Raw genomic sequence first — 14,454 nt, 5'->3', positions numbered from 1 at the left:
GGAGATCGGAATTAAATGCACTCAATGTTTATCAATTTGATGTGATTTATTTTAGGTATAGGGTTAGGTTAATCCTGAGTGGTCCAATCCAACCGAGAAAAGTACGATAATCCTGATAGAAAGGTGCAGCGTCAGTATGGAATTGCTGCATCGTGTTGCATTTATCCAATTTCTGACTTTTCTACATTCTTCATCAATGGTTGCCAGCTTCAGACTTAACACATCTGTTTTGATTTGATCAACAAAAAAAGGATGTTTGGGCTTTACATTGGTCCTGATTTGGCTAAAACTTTGGATTTCACTCCTGTGAGACTCAATGGTTTTCTGTCTCATTTTGTTCCTATTATTATGGCCCGTAGTGGTAAATTCCCAATCAGATGATGGCTAAATACATTTTAATTGAATACTACAAAAGAATCATTTAACATTACCACCATCAGCTAAAATTTTAAGCTTTGGAAATAGTGATTTTTAAATATGTAATTGTAGGATATTATTTGATTTGATTTGATTTCATTTCATTTCATTTCATTTCATTTCATTTGTAAATAACAAGACGAAATGTATACAGTGGTTAAAAGAACATAACTGTGCAGGAGAGAGTGAGAAGATCAATAGAGGTTTTTTAAATATATATACACATACATACACATACACATATTTAAAGGTTACTTGTGTATTAACATTCTTTTTAGCTGTCTTTGAAAGATTACCGAAGACACAAATGTATTTGTAAAACCCATTCACATGATTAAAAAGTGCAACAGAAAGCATTTAGAGGTTAAAAATCAATAAAAATCAACAATAAAATGAATAAAAATATCTGTCTCTGTCATAAACAGTAATAAGAAAAGGAGTGTCTAACTTAGATTTAAAAATGTTCATTATGGATGCTGACTTCAGCGCTGTTGACAGATTGTTTTACTTCTTTGCAGCATAACAACTAAAAGCAGCATCACCATGTTTGCTGTGAACTCTGGGCTCCACTATTTGACCTGTGTCCATAGATATGAGAGACCTGCTGACTAACATCTCACTGATGTATTCTGGACCAAACCCATTTTATAAAGAGATTTAAACACCAACAGCAATAATAATAATAAGGCAATAAGACTTTTTTGATGGTGTAAAATATTGAACAATTTACAATTAAAGAGTTCTTCCTGCTCCATGTTTGACTCCATTAAATGTATTTATTTGGGCTCACATAATTTGTGCTTTTGGACAAAACTTCTGTTTTAATATAGATTAAATTCATAAACCCGTGCATTACTTGTCGGTTGTTGACTCAATGCAACCATCATGATGATCAAAATCACTGCAGTAAATTCATAGTGAGTTTCCCAGCAGCCACGCAGCTTTGCATTGATAACGTCCACGTGTCCAGCTATTTTAAGCCACGTCGTATTCAGAGCCTGTGTTTCTATAAAAGTGTTTCACCGTCTATTGAATCACTCAAGTCACCTCTGTGATGTCAGAGCTTACCAGAAACCTTCATTTTCATAGTTAGACAAATAAATCGGCCCTTTATTTTTTATTTTTTGCTTCGTTGGCTCATAAATCACCATGGCCCTTAAATATTTACACCCTGTGGTTTAATCAATCAGAAAAATGCCAGGCTCATTACGTAAATATGAGCACATTGCACCATCTTTTAACGTAATCACGCGTATTGCTGCAGGTTTCTCGGGGTCCTGTCCTGTCACTTAACTAATAGGCGGTGAGCGACGGGGCCCCATAAATTTACATCTGTCTGACTTAAAACGCCGTTGGAAAGCAAGAAAGGGAAGACTGTTGTTGTTTTTTCACCCTTAAAGTTTATTGAAAAGGCGTGCTCAGGGTGAGAATAATCATAAGCGTCATTTATTGTTGCAGGAACTGTAGGATAAAGATGTTTTAGCCATAATAGAGGGAAGAGGGGCTCTTCAAGGTCTCACAGTAACCTTCATTTCATCTTCATTAGGACAAACAGGACGTTACAAGCATAGTCTCCTTTGTTTAATGCACATAAAATATAGCTATAGTGGTATGAGCGAGTGAAAACAATAATGTAAAGTTAAGTCATTGAGATACATTCATAGCCAGTTGGACATAATGTAATAAGGTTTAAGGACATCCTTGTGAACAAACATGAAAATGACAGTTTGACGAAACCGACTGATCTTAAATCAAAGGTATTTCCTCCCCAAAACTGAAGATTTTACTCACAAACAAATGTCGAAGGGTGAAAATGCTCATGTGCCTTGAACTTGGAAAAGTTTTGCGTATTGCATTGTGGGAATTGGGAATCACGTTACAGAGATGGGCAACTTTCATCACAGCGGGGCCGCAAAAATATGATTGTCTGACCTGAGGGCCACTTTATCAACATTCATGGTTGGCATCTACAATAACGATGACCAATCTGAGCATTAACACAGAAAAGAAGAAATTAGTTTTATCATTGTTTGTTCTCTTTCTTTTTTGTGTCGTTTTGTTGTTGTTTTGTAGTAACTTTTTTGTATTTATCTGTTATTTTGGGAATTTCTTTTGGCATTTTGTTTACTTTATGAGTCATTATCATATGTGTTTTTGTTATTTCCTGTGTATTGTGTTTGCATTTTGTTTATTTTTTTAAAAAAAAGTCATTTTGTATGTACGTGTGTTGTATGTATGTATGTGTTGTTGTTGCTTTGTGTATTTTTGTTTAACTTCTGTGCATTTTGCTATTGTCTTGTGTGTTTTTGGAGTTATTTTGTGCATTACATTGCGCTTCATATTGCTTCCAATTTCTAGAATTCCAATTTTTGGTGGATTTGTCTCGGGGGCCGCACAGAATTAGGCCGAGGGCCTCATGTGGCCCCCTGGCCGCCAGTTGCCTATGTCTGACATATCATTCTTACCTTGGTTTCTTGAGTCTCTTTGCCATACAAGGAAGACAGTGATTCATTGTTGGACAAAGAAAAGCCACATTATCAACATCAGCCATTGTTTTGGCACAACTTTTAATATGTAAAAACACCAGAAATCTATGTCATTTTGTTGGGCTCACAGACACTGCCATCAGTAGTGGAGTAGAAAAGTGGGCTGGTGATGTGGTTATTAATAACTTTTGGTTATTAGTGGATTCTTTGAAGACGAAAAACTTTTCTGCTCAATGTGTCATCATTATCATCCTATATGGTGTTTTTCCTCTTTCTCATCTCTTGTTTTTTAAACATCACACATCATCTCTAAACTACCCAAAAAAAGAAATCCTCATTTGGACATGACATGTTTCTGGCTTTGAAGTAGTCGGATTTTGTGTGTTCAGTGTTGTTTTGTTTTCCTCTGTGTGTGTATGTGTGTGTCTCATTGAATGAGTCAATTACAGAACCCTTTTATACAGTAAACCTATGCAAATATAACATTGTATTACCCTTTCAGTGTGTGGCAAGCAGAACTCTGGTAGTCATTGAGCGCCCTCTGGTGGGCATCTATGTTGCCTGTTTTATTTCCATTTTGAAATGAACTAGTATGTACAATAGAGAAATTAATATTAATACATTTTATGTAAAAGCGTTTCTCAGCCCTCAAGGACACTTCACAGAGTAAGATTAAAAACACACAAAAAAAACAACAACAACAAAATAAAGTAAATAAAATCAAGAAACAAATGTAGCACAAAATAAAATGAAATTACAGAGAATATGCAGTTATACACCTTTATACACTTTACACCTGTCACTACTTCCTGATAATGGGTGCAACTTCCTGTGATAAACAGGCTAAATAACCAGACTATAGGCTTTGTTAAATTAAATAACCCAGATCAACTTGCTTAATAGTTTTATGCAAAGTCAAGATAATGCACACTAAACAGAAACTTTTATTCTTGTTTGTTACAAGAGCTTTGAATTCTCGCGAATCAATATTTAACAAGTCGGTGCTGTTTAATATTTCTTATTATATAGCTCAAAGCTAACTAAATCATTTCAAATTTTAAATATGTATATAGTATGAATTATGTACATATTATATATCAGTGTTGAAAGGAAAAAGAAAAGAAATAAACAGTAAAAAAAAATAAATGAATACTGAATTTACTGTGAAATTGAAACAAATCAATATACTGAATATAATATGGCTCTGGCAGATTGGTTTAAAATGATCCTTTTGTGTTAAATATTAAAGAAATACTGAATGATTAAATACAAGTTAAACTTTGCCCATTTTATTTCCTAAGTTTTAACAAAATAATCCAAAGGAACAAAAATTATAAAAACACCTAAAGATAGTTAGATGATACAGATCAACCTAAGTTATTACAAAAGTATCGGATCTGACTTGGTATTGGTTCGATCCAAAGTTTTGCAGTATCGCGCAGTATCGCACACCTCTAGTTTCTGTGGGTGCGCTGGCTTGTGTGGGGCGGGCCACCCTCTGATGGGCGGGGCATCGTACATTTTGAGGGAGCACGTGTCACATGACATTTAACCAGAAGGTGTTCAGTGGGTTTGATTCACTTTCTCCCAGCGTCAGTCCAGTCTGTTACACTCACTCTTAACTCTGACAAAAGTCTGACAGCATGGCCTCCAAAGAGCTTGGTGAGACTTTTTCTTTTTTTTTTACAGCTGTTTTATTCATTCATTCTGTTCATTGATAAAGTTTAACGGACACATGTTGTTGTTAGCCTGCTAGCTAACTGTAACCCGCGTGCTCTGCTGATTCATTGCTGGAGTTTGAGTGTTAATGAGTGAGTTCTTGGTGTGTACTGTGTTGTGTAGCGGTTCTGAGTGTGTCGGATAAGAGCGGACTGCTGGACTTCGCTCGGAGGCTGGAGGACGCGGGTCTGTCTCTGGTGGCCTCCGGAGGGACCGCCAAAGTCCTGCGTGACGCTGGACTGACGGTCAGGTCAGTCAGTGCACCACTTCTACCTACTGCATATATGTTCTAAACCTTTAAAGTGAGAGTGTTTGATGTGTATTCAGGGACGTGTCTGAGCTGACTGGACACCCGGAGATGTTGGGAGGCAGAGTGAAAACCCTCCATCCTGCCGTCCATGGAGGGATCCTGGCCAGAAAGAGTCCATCAGACTCTGCAGACATGGAGAAGCTGGGCTACAGCCTGGTCAGGTATGGAGAGGACACAGCATTACATCTAAAAGGTCTGAATAAACCAGACCAAACGGATCTCATTGGGGAATTTTATGATAAAGTCAGTGTGTAAACCTCCAAGATCCAAATCTCCTCTTTTCCAGATATTGACAGTTATCTGGATCAATGATCCTGATCTTTAAAGACTTATAGAACCAGAATTTAAATTAATAGGCTTCTTAATTTGTATTATTCCTTTATTTGTTTCATTCAAGATTTATTTTTAGTTAAATTGCATTGTTTTGAATAGTTTATCAAGGAATTCTTTTGACAATAAAAAAATAAAAGGAAAATAGTACAGTATTTTCTAGTTTTTTTCCCCAAAAAAATAAAGGAATATTTTTCAATCATCATTTGTCTACAGTCCCATTTTGTAAAATAAATCGTGAGAGAATCGTATCGTGAATCGTATCGGGAGTTAAGTGAATCGTTACATCCCTACTTGGAAGAAACTTCTTATCTTCATTAATGATGTGTATTTGGGCAGTGGTGGCCTAATTGTTAAGGAAGTGAACTTGTAACTGAAAAGTCACTGGTTCAAATCCACTGGAGGCCAATACTGTGGGACCTTTAGCTAGTCTCTTAAACCCAAGGCAGCGGCTATCCGTACGGTAGCCGTATCAATATACCGACATTCTATCCGTACGCAGCGCCCCTCATTGGCTAGTTTAGGTCACATAACTAAGACCACATGTATGTAATGGTTTGTATTTGTAATGCTTTTCATCTGCGCCACATTTTAGGACACATTACAACTTTTTTATTATTAGTTGGTATTGTCACTCACAAGGGAAGTGATTTGAAACATGGATGACACTGATTACTAAGTAGATTCAGGAGTGTAAAAAAAAAAAAAAAAGAAATCACAACTGTCAAACAATTTTTTTAAAACGTATCTCCGAGTTGCTTTTGTTCTTGTAAAAGAGGGGTGTGCACGTGGTTAATGCAGCTGTCTGGTAATTGGAAAGCTTTTGCTGCACGTCTTATGACTTGTTTCACAAATTTGTTAAGGAGAAGAGGGATGTAACTCGAGTCATATTGAAGTCATGCAGTTTCAGATGGAAGATCTAATACTATCTTGATGAGGTTTGAGCACATTACTGTGATTGCATGCTCTTAAAAAGTAAACCTTAACTGTTAATCTTGTATTGTATGAATCAACTTACAAAAAATCCTCAATTTTCTTTCAAATTTTAAGCTATCATAAAATCATTAAAGCAAATGGGTTGTATGGACTAAAACATAAATATTACTTTTCCCTTGAGGCTCAGTGCTGAAAACATTGAATTTAATCATGCTTTTACTTACAAGATCTGTGATTATTTATTGGTTTTTTTTGTATTTTACTTTTTTTTTTTTTTTTTTTTTTTTTTTTTTTTTTTTTGGAGAAGGCTTTATGTCTATTAAAAAGAAAAAAATAATTGGTGAAAAAGCAGTGTTAGGACTAAACTATTGCATTGCTACTTCTGGGAGATTATACTTTGTAAAATGGAATAGATTTGAACCGTGTTTGACATTTTACAGCACTAATTCTCTCAAAGGTCCTGAAATTTTATTTGTTTTTACTTTCAGAGTTGTAGCATGCAACCTTTACCCTTTCGTAAAGACAGTCTCCAACCCTGATGTGACGGTGGATGATGCTGTGGAGCAGATTGATATTGGTAAGTTGTTAAATATCCAGATGTTTTTAGGATTTCATAAATAACTTATGAGATGGGGATTTAATGGTTTCTAGGTGGTGTGACTCTGCTGAGAGCTGCTGCTAAAAACCACGCTCGGGTCACGATTGTGTGCGATCCCGCTGACTACTCGATGGTAGCAAAGGAGATGGAGGCTTCAGAGGACAAAGACACCACCCTGGAAACGCGTAGGACTCTGGCTCTCAAAGTAAGGCTGCTCACACACGTCAAACAACAGGCTGAGCTCGATAAAATGGCTCTAATCATTTATATTGATTACATGTCGCAGAGGGCAAACTGTGTGGAACTACTTCCATCAATTATAAAACATTCCTGACCATTCAGACACTTCAAAGAGGTCAAATTCTTGCTGAGCTGTTATCAGCTACAGATTTAACACCAGGGATGTGCTGCTGATGTTTGGCTTGAGTCTGTTTAATGATAACAAGAAAACCAAGGTGAAAATCCAACCAGTTTATTAAAAGTATAAATGTCTTAAATGCTCACTGTATAGTTGATCCACTCAACCCTTCTCCAACCATTTAGACCACATGCGTCACACATGGCCCGGGGGCCAAATCCGGCATCCAATTGTGGCCCGCAGGAGAAAGTAAAAATGACAGAGAAAACATGAATTGTTGTGTATATGAAACTTAATTGTCAATATTTGCAGGGGCTCACAGTTTTCCCGGTGCTTATATCGCATGATTGCAGTTGTTTTTAATGTTAAACAGCTGAAAAAACTCAATTCTTACAAATCCTTCTATTTATTACATACAATTTCCCTTAAAAGTATTGTGGACAATGTTTAACCTGCGGTTGGATCATCAAGACTATTGCTCCTCCTAATTGTCAATCGTGTTTACGTAAGGCCATCGTATGTGCCCGGTGCGTACCAGGTCCTTTGAAAATAGATTTTCACTTACCCGTGGCGAGTCTGACATAGTAGAGGGAAGTGCAAATCTTCTTTTGGTAAGTAAGTTTGTATGGCCGATGTCCACACCAACTTGTAAACAGCTGTACACGAGGAAGACTAAGCTCGTGCACGCTCTCCCGCACACGTAGGTGTGTCGCATATGTGCATTTCTTTTTTTTTTTTTTTTTCAAAAAGTGGAGAGGGTGTTTCTTTTCTAAATGTTGTCCACGATACCTTTAATTAAATAGAAATTGGTCACAGAATCTAGGAAATATTAAAGTAAGATCGTGTTGGGACTGATATCGTTACTTGTTGCTTGGATATTGTTGATTTTCTTCTTTTGTTTTTTACATATTTAGTATTTTATGTATACGTAGAAGTGCAAACTAAAGCACAATGTTAAAACACCAACTACTCTGTATATGGCCGCTGAACTAAAATGAGTTTGACGTTTAGACAAAGACCAACTTTTTATAAATTGAGGAAATTAGTTCTGGAATATCATTAGAAAACATACTCTATTATAATAAACCCCACATTCTTGGATTAATACCATAAAAATGTGTTGGCAGAGAAAAGGTTGAGAAATATTGATAAAGAACTATTCCTGGGACTATTTGGAACAGAGTCAAAGTCCTACTTCACAAAGTTCTACAACGTGTAACACATTGAACACCATCTGCTGCTTTGTGTGAAACTTTTTGTTTTCTCTTCAAGGCCTTTACGCACACAGCCCAGTACGATGACGCTATTTCCGACTACTTCCGTGGACAGTTCAGCCGTGGTGTGTCCCAGCTGACGCTACGCTACGGCATGAACCCCCACCAAGCACCCGCACAGATCTACACCCAGCGTCCGGCCCTCCCACTGACTGGTACGTTCATGTTCACATTTTTACACTTTATACTTAAACTATTGTTGTTGCATTTTGGAAAACTTGAAACGGGATTCTGCAGTGTGAGCATTTCACTCATATTTTCCCAAAAAAAACAAACATCAAAATATTTGAATGGTTAACTATTTTCATCAGTGACGTATAGTTCCATAATCTTAACGTGTCGTAAGGCAAGTAGATTGGATCCCCTACATGACAAGTGACCTTTGAGTTGATTAAAGCTTTGTATACAACCAATCCTTTTTATCTATGATGCTTTAAAAATTGCAAATCCCACAAACATTGAGATTAATAATCTTATTTACAAGTGTGTCCTGGCAGCAGTATATATAAATATATATATAACAAATTACAGTATTAAAATAATACTGAAATGTTCTTAAGGCAAATAAATGGCAGAAGACGAGTACATGAAAAACAGTAAAAAGTACAGTCAGAGTAAGAGCTTATGGAAGATGAAACTATAAAAGCCACCAAATAGTTAAAAGAACAGGAACATGGAGAAATTCCCTCTGAGAGCAACGCACCAATCAGTCTCTATAGTTCTCTGTGATAATGTCTCTGGTAAGAAAAAAATGAAAACCAGCAGGGAAAGCAGGATGAAGTTGATTTAGATTTATTTTAAAATCAAGTGAGGGGAGCAGCTGAGAAGGAGGAACAGGATGCTTCTTCTCACTCCCAGTTTAATGATGTAGTCAATTTTTATTGGCGTAGAAATGTTTTGTCCTTGTCACTTCGTCTTTTAAATGCAGATTTAAGAATCTTCTTAACTCATTCACTGCCAGCCCTTTTCGGAGCAGCCAACCCCATATTACCAGGCGTTTTAGATGCTTTTTACTGATTTTTAAGACCAAAAGAATATTTTGTACTATGACAATCTGAAACCAGATTCTGAAAGATTAGACTGTAGTTTCATCAGAAAAAATAATTTTGTTTCATTCTTCCATAATCAGCAGTTGAATTAGAGGCAAGATTCACAACTTTCACCTCAACATTGGTTTCCTTCTATGAAACTACAAAAACAACACTGAGACTGGGCTTTTGATGGCAAATTTATTATTAATTTGCTATCTGGGTCAGAGTTGAATGGATTTCGTACTGTATTTTGGCATTCCTCCAAGTCTCTCCCCACACGCAATTTCCTCCTCCCGGACATTCCGAGTGTCACCGCTTGCCCAGTTTTTTTTGATCGTTTTCCCTCACCATCACCACACTCCATAGTTCACTTAGTACCACATATGGTCTGGCCGAGTGTGAGCTGCTGTGAGCTTTAGCATCAACTTTAAGGTGACTGCTGCCACCTGCATGGCACCAGTTGGTCACTACATCATGGTATGAGCTCGATATTCACAGGAGAGCTTCTACACACTGTCTCCTAGCTTTTTGTTTAGTTTATAGAGGAAAACATATGTGGTGTGCTGCCTATTTGTTTTTATATGAATAAATATTTTTGTGCTAAAAAATGTTTTACTTTAGTAGCTGTTCCCTGGGAGAAATTTCTGCACAATTAATCCACTTTTTTTCATTATCACGATTTTGGTTGCCACGAATAAATAAACCTGATCATCGGCAATATTATTAATATTTAAAATACAGGCTCTGCACTTTGTAATATTTACACAGTTAGCCTTTGGTACCTTTTTTTAAATTATTGGTAATTGTTTTTTAACTACAATTCTGTTTTAAAGCTTAATTTAGCATTGTAAACTGTACACACATTTTTTTTAAAGGCAACAATTGTGATTATAATCGTGATTACAATAATAATCATAATTGTTTATCATTTTGGCCATAATCGTGCAGCTCTACATTGAGTGCTGTGAAAGTGTTCTTTAAATGCTCCCAAACCTTTTTGTGATTGCAAAATAAGTTCAAATCTTTTAATACATCAGTAGAATTAAAGATGGAAATATGTGACGTCTCAGTATGTCTGGTGTTGTGTATTTTAAAGGAGGAGTTAGGACTTCAGCTATTAGCTTTCAAATGAGTAGGGCTGCAAACTTTGGTCGTTTAGTCGACTAATTGGTCGACGCAGTAGTTGTCGACTTGTGTATCAGTTTCAATACAATTTAAAGAAAAAAAAAAAAGAAATGCAATGCACTTATAGAGATAAAGATTAAATATCAAATATAATTTATTTAATGCCTAAACATGATTCTATGTCCAGCAACAGCTGTGTAATTGCTGGCTGCAAAAAATATAAGTGTTGAGCTTCAGCTGTCAGTGCGTAGTGCACTGTCCTCAGCGCAGTCCTTTTTCTGCACAAGAACATGGATTATCCTTATGTTTGATACGATACTGCTGTTTCTGGTGCCGCGGCATGCGCTGCGGACATGTGTTTGACGTGTGTTTGTTTCCCCGTGCGCTGATCTGATGTTGACATTAGCAGTTGTTTATTAATGAAAGCAGGCTTACAACTAAAACAAACGTAAATATGTCATTTTTATGAGGGGAAAAAAATAAGTTTTAATTGTCGGTTTCTGTCTGACCTGTTGGTTTCACTTTTGCTTTGTCGGGTTCTGGTCAAAGCTTGAATAACGTTCATATCATAAATGGTCTGTGTTTAAAAGCAAATCAGCACCACAAAATATGTCTATTTTTCTTTCTCCTTGTCCTCCTCTGCATCTGCTCACATTTATTCTAATTTATTTATTTATTTTTTGGTCGACCAATCGCTACGTGTGTCATAGTCTTGGCCCACCAACCATTTCCTTGGTTGACTACAGCAATACAAATCAGTGCATCCAACATCCAGAAGCTATTTTTTTATTATGTCGAGGAGAACATCTGTTTACAGATGAGGAGTGGATATTTTCTTTGGAACTCCTGTCTCATGTCTTTTCTCTCTCAGTGGTAAATGGTTCTCCTGGCTTCATCAACCTGTGTGATGCTTTGAACGCGTGGCAGCTGGTCAGAGAGCTGAAGAACGCTCTCGGCATGGCGGCTGCTGCCTCCTTCAAACACGTCAGTCCTGCTGGTGAGACGAGGAGCAGCACTATGAAGCCTTTCAGTCTCCTTTTATCACCTGATGCTGGACTTTTTCTTTTGTAGGAGCTGCTGTTGGAGTTCCTCTGAGTGAGGAGGAAGCTAAAGTGTGCATGGTGCATGACCTACTGAAGGATCTCACACCCCTGGCCACAGCTTATGCCCGTGCAAGAGGTCAGACATTCAAGGAAAATTTAAATCACTCGTTTGAAGATGTAAAAATAAAAAATTATACAACAGGGTGTTTTGGTCAATGTTTCAGGTTCTGACAGAATGTCGTCTTTTGGTGATTTCATCGCTCTGTCAGACATTTGTGATGTTCCCACTGCCAAGATCATATCAAGAGAAGTAAAGTCTAAAGAAACATTAAAAAAGTTGATCACATTACAGTTTCTGATCTGAAACTTAACTTCATCTGCCCAGGTGTCAGACGGCATCATTGCACCAGGATACGACGAGGAGGCGTTCAAAATCCTTTCCAAAAAGAAGAACGGCAACTACTGTGTCCTCCAGGTGGTGAAAAGTCAACTTTATTGTCAATTCTACTATAAATAGAAGACATGGAGATAATTGAAATCGCCTATCTCTCGTCCCACAACATGAAACGTAGAATTTAAAAACTGTAAGGACAGAACAGGTGTTAAAAGTATGCATAAAAATTGGCAGCTAGGTACAGCAGTCTAAAATATAACTAATATATTGCAGTAGTGCAATATTATAAACATTTATGATCTGTACTTTCAGCTCCTCAGTTTTATTAACAATGTTTGTTTCCTGTAGATGGATGCAGACTATGTCCCTGATGAAGCAGAGTTGAGAGTTTTGTTTGGTTTGTACCTCAAACAGAAGAGAAACGGAGCTCTAATCAACAAAGACTTCTTCACTAACGTCGTCTCCAAAGGCTCAGTAAATTAATCACTGCTTTTTCTACTCCTCACATTATCATTTTTCTGTTTTTTTATTAACATTTGGTTCACTTTCTTTGTTCTACTAGCTCTCTGAGGAGGCTGTGCGGGACCTCATTGTGGCAACCATTGCTGTCAAGTACACTCAGTCTAACTCTGTTTGCTATGCTAAAGATGGACAGGTAAGAAGAGGTTTGTTACACGAGGAAAGAAAACGAAGCGTAGCCTAGAGTTTCTCTCTCCTCATCTGATCATTTCAGGTTATCGGTATCGGTGCTGGTCAGCAGTCTCGTATCCACTGCACACGGCTGGCCGGGGACAAAGCTGATAACTGGTGGCTGCGACATCACCCCAGTGTTCTGAGCTTCAGGTTTCGTAGTGGTGTGAAACGAGCAGAGATGGCCAACGCCATCGACCAGTACGTCAGTGACACCATCGGAGAGGTGAGAGCCTCTTTTAGGGGATTCATTAGTAAACATTTACTCTGCTTTTCTGATTTGAAATGCACATGAGCAATGTAATTTAAAATCATAATGTTAAATAATGGTTAAACGGTAATAAAACTAGAAATTAGGAAAAATTAAACACACAGGATGTTGAGTTAGACGAAACCATACTGTTTAGTAAGTTAATTGATTAGTGAGTTGTGTTATTGTGTATATTAAACACTCCTAAGACTCCTTAATGGCACAACATTTTCTACTCTGTTTCACACGAACACTACAGGGTGACCGTGGGTCCATAAAATGTCTTAAATATCTTTTTACAAATAAAAGGCCTTAAAAAGTCTTAAATGTGCGTCACGTCACCACGAGAATTACTGGTGAGCACGGACTAAACGCTTTTCTCATGCAGACAAACTGGCTGCGTCGTGCAATTATGTTTCACTGACTGTGACTCACAGCCGTTTGGTTCACCTGCAGAGCTTAGTCAATAAAGTTTTTGTTTAAAAAAAAAAAAAAAAAACTCCCCCTTATGAGGAGTGAGTCAACAGAGCGAGTTGGATATTCCCAATGAGACCTTAAACCTTTCTTCTGCTTTCACTCAGATGTAGCACTGTGATTTGACTAAATATCATCCCCTAATGAAGGTTATCATACCCTTCCTTATAGAGGTCTAGTAATTATCATGTGAATTACACTAGTTTTTTCTGCAACAAACAAATGCACAAGTTGGAAAAAATGTCTCTTTACAAGTAAACTCCGCTTAAGCTGATATCCTAAATCTTTTCTTTGTAAAAGGTAATGGCGTGTTACGGGGCACACAAGGAGAAATAATGAAATAAGCAGAAGTGTGTGTATGTGTTGTCAGGGCCCAGACTTGGAGGTGTGGAAATCAATGTTTGATGAGGTGCCGCCGCCTCTGTCACAGACGGAGAAAAAGAACTGGATCAGTTCCCTGAAGGCAGTGGCTGTCAGTTCTGACGCCTTTTTTCCTTTCAGAGACAATATAGATCGAGCTAAACGGGTAAATATCACAATGTTCATATTAGTTTTCAAGTATTGTTTATCTGTTAAATCCTGAAAATGCTTGAAGTGAATCCTTTTGGAATGCAGTAACGGTTATTGGTTTCTAACCATCTCCTGTGTGTGTGTGTGTAGAGCGGGGTCGCATACATCGCTGCTCCTGCAGGCTCTGCTGCTGATGCGGTCGTGATCAACGCCTGTAATGAGCAAGGCATCACATTGGTGCACACCAACCTGCGACTCTTCCACCACTGAGCAGCTTCATCATGTATGATGCTGTTTCTCATAGACTCCTGTCTGTAGAAGTTATTCCTTAACACGACATTCCTGACTATTGCTCCTAACGTTGAGTACATCACGGCTCTCAAAAGGTATTAAATGTCTGAATAGTTACAAAATAAAGTGATATTGGCAGTAAACAGCTCTTGTGTTCTTTTTACACTTTAAGTAATTTTTACGTCAATTGCTTTACTCGTAAACGATGCCTCTTACAC

At 37.4% G+C, this 14,454-nt stretch overlaps 1 protein-coding gene across 1 annotated transcript; it reads left to right on the top strand.

Annotated features, from left to right (window-relative positions):
• The first annotated feature begins 4,424 nt into the window (after positions 1-4,424).
• On the top strand, positions 4,425-14,379 carry atic (5-aminoimidazole-4-carboxamide ribonucleotide formyltransferase/IMP cyclohydrolase). The gene is made up of 15 exons (XM_028437346.1): positions 4,425-4,565; positions 4,746-4,872; positions 4,950-5,093; positions 6,687-6,775; positions 6,850-7,001; positions 8,427-8,583; positions 11,456-11,581; positions 11,656-11,763; positions 11,852-11,937; positions 12,013-12,102; positions 12,370-12,495; positions 12,584-12,676; positions 12,755-12,937; positions 13,806-13,961; positions 14,096-14,379. The coding sequence occupies exons 1-15, from the start codon at positions 4,547-4,549 to the stop codon at positions 14,213-14,215; spliced, it is 1,776 nt and encodes a 591-aa protein (XP_028293147.1). The 5' UTR covers positions 4,425-4,546; the 3' UTR covers positions 14,216-14,379.
• Positions 14,380-14,454: the final 75 nt, after the last annotated feature.

This window comes from Gouania willdenowi, chromosome 3 (assembly GCF_900634775.1).
Source record: "Gouania willdenowi chromosome 3, fGouWil2.1, whole genome shotgun sequence".
NCBI lineage: Eukaryota > Metazoa > Chordata > Actinopteri > Blenniiformes > Gobiesocidae > Gouania > Gouania willdenowi.
Note: the sequence above shows the minus strand (reverse complement) of the source record. Positions and strands in the feature narration are given on the sequence as shown.

Excerpts from the sequence above, each read along its gene's own strand:
- atic (XM_028437346.1), top strand. Across the intron at positions 12,677-12,754 it reads GCTATGCTAAAGATGGACAG|GTTATCGGTATCGGTGCTGG; the intron begins GTAAGAAGAGGT and ends TGATCATTTCAG. Across the intron at positions 12,938-13,805 it reads TCAGTGACACCATCGGAGAG|GGCCCAGACTTGGAGGTGTG; the intron begins GTGAGAGCCTCT and ends ATGTGTTGTCAG.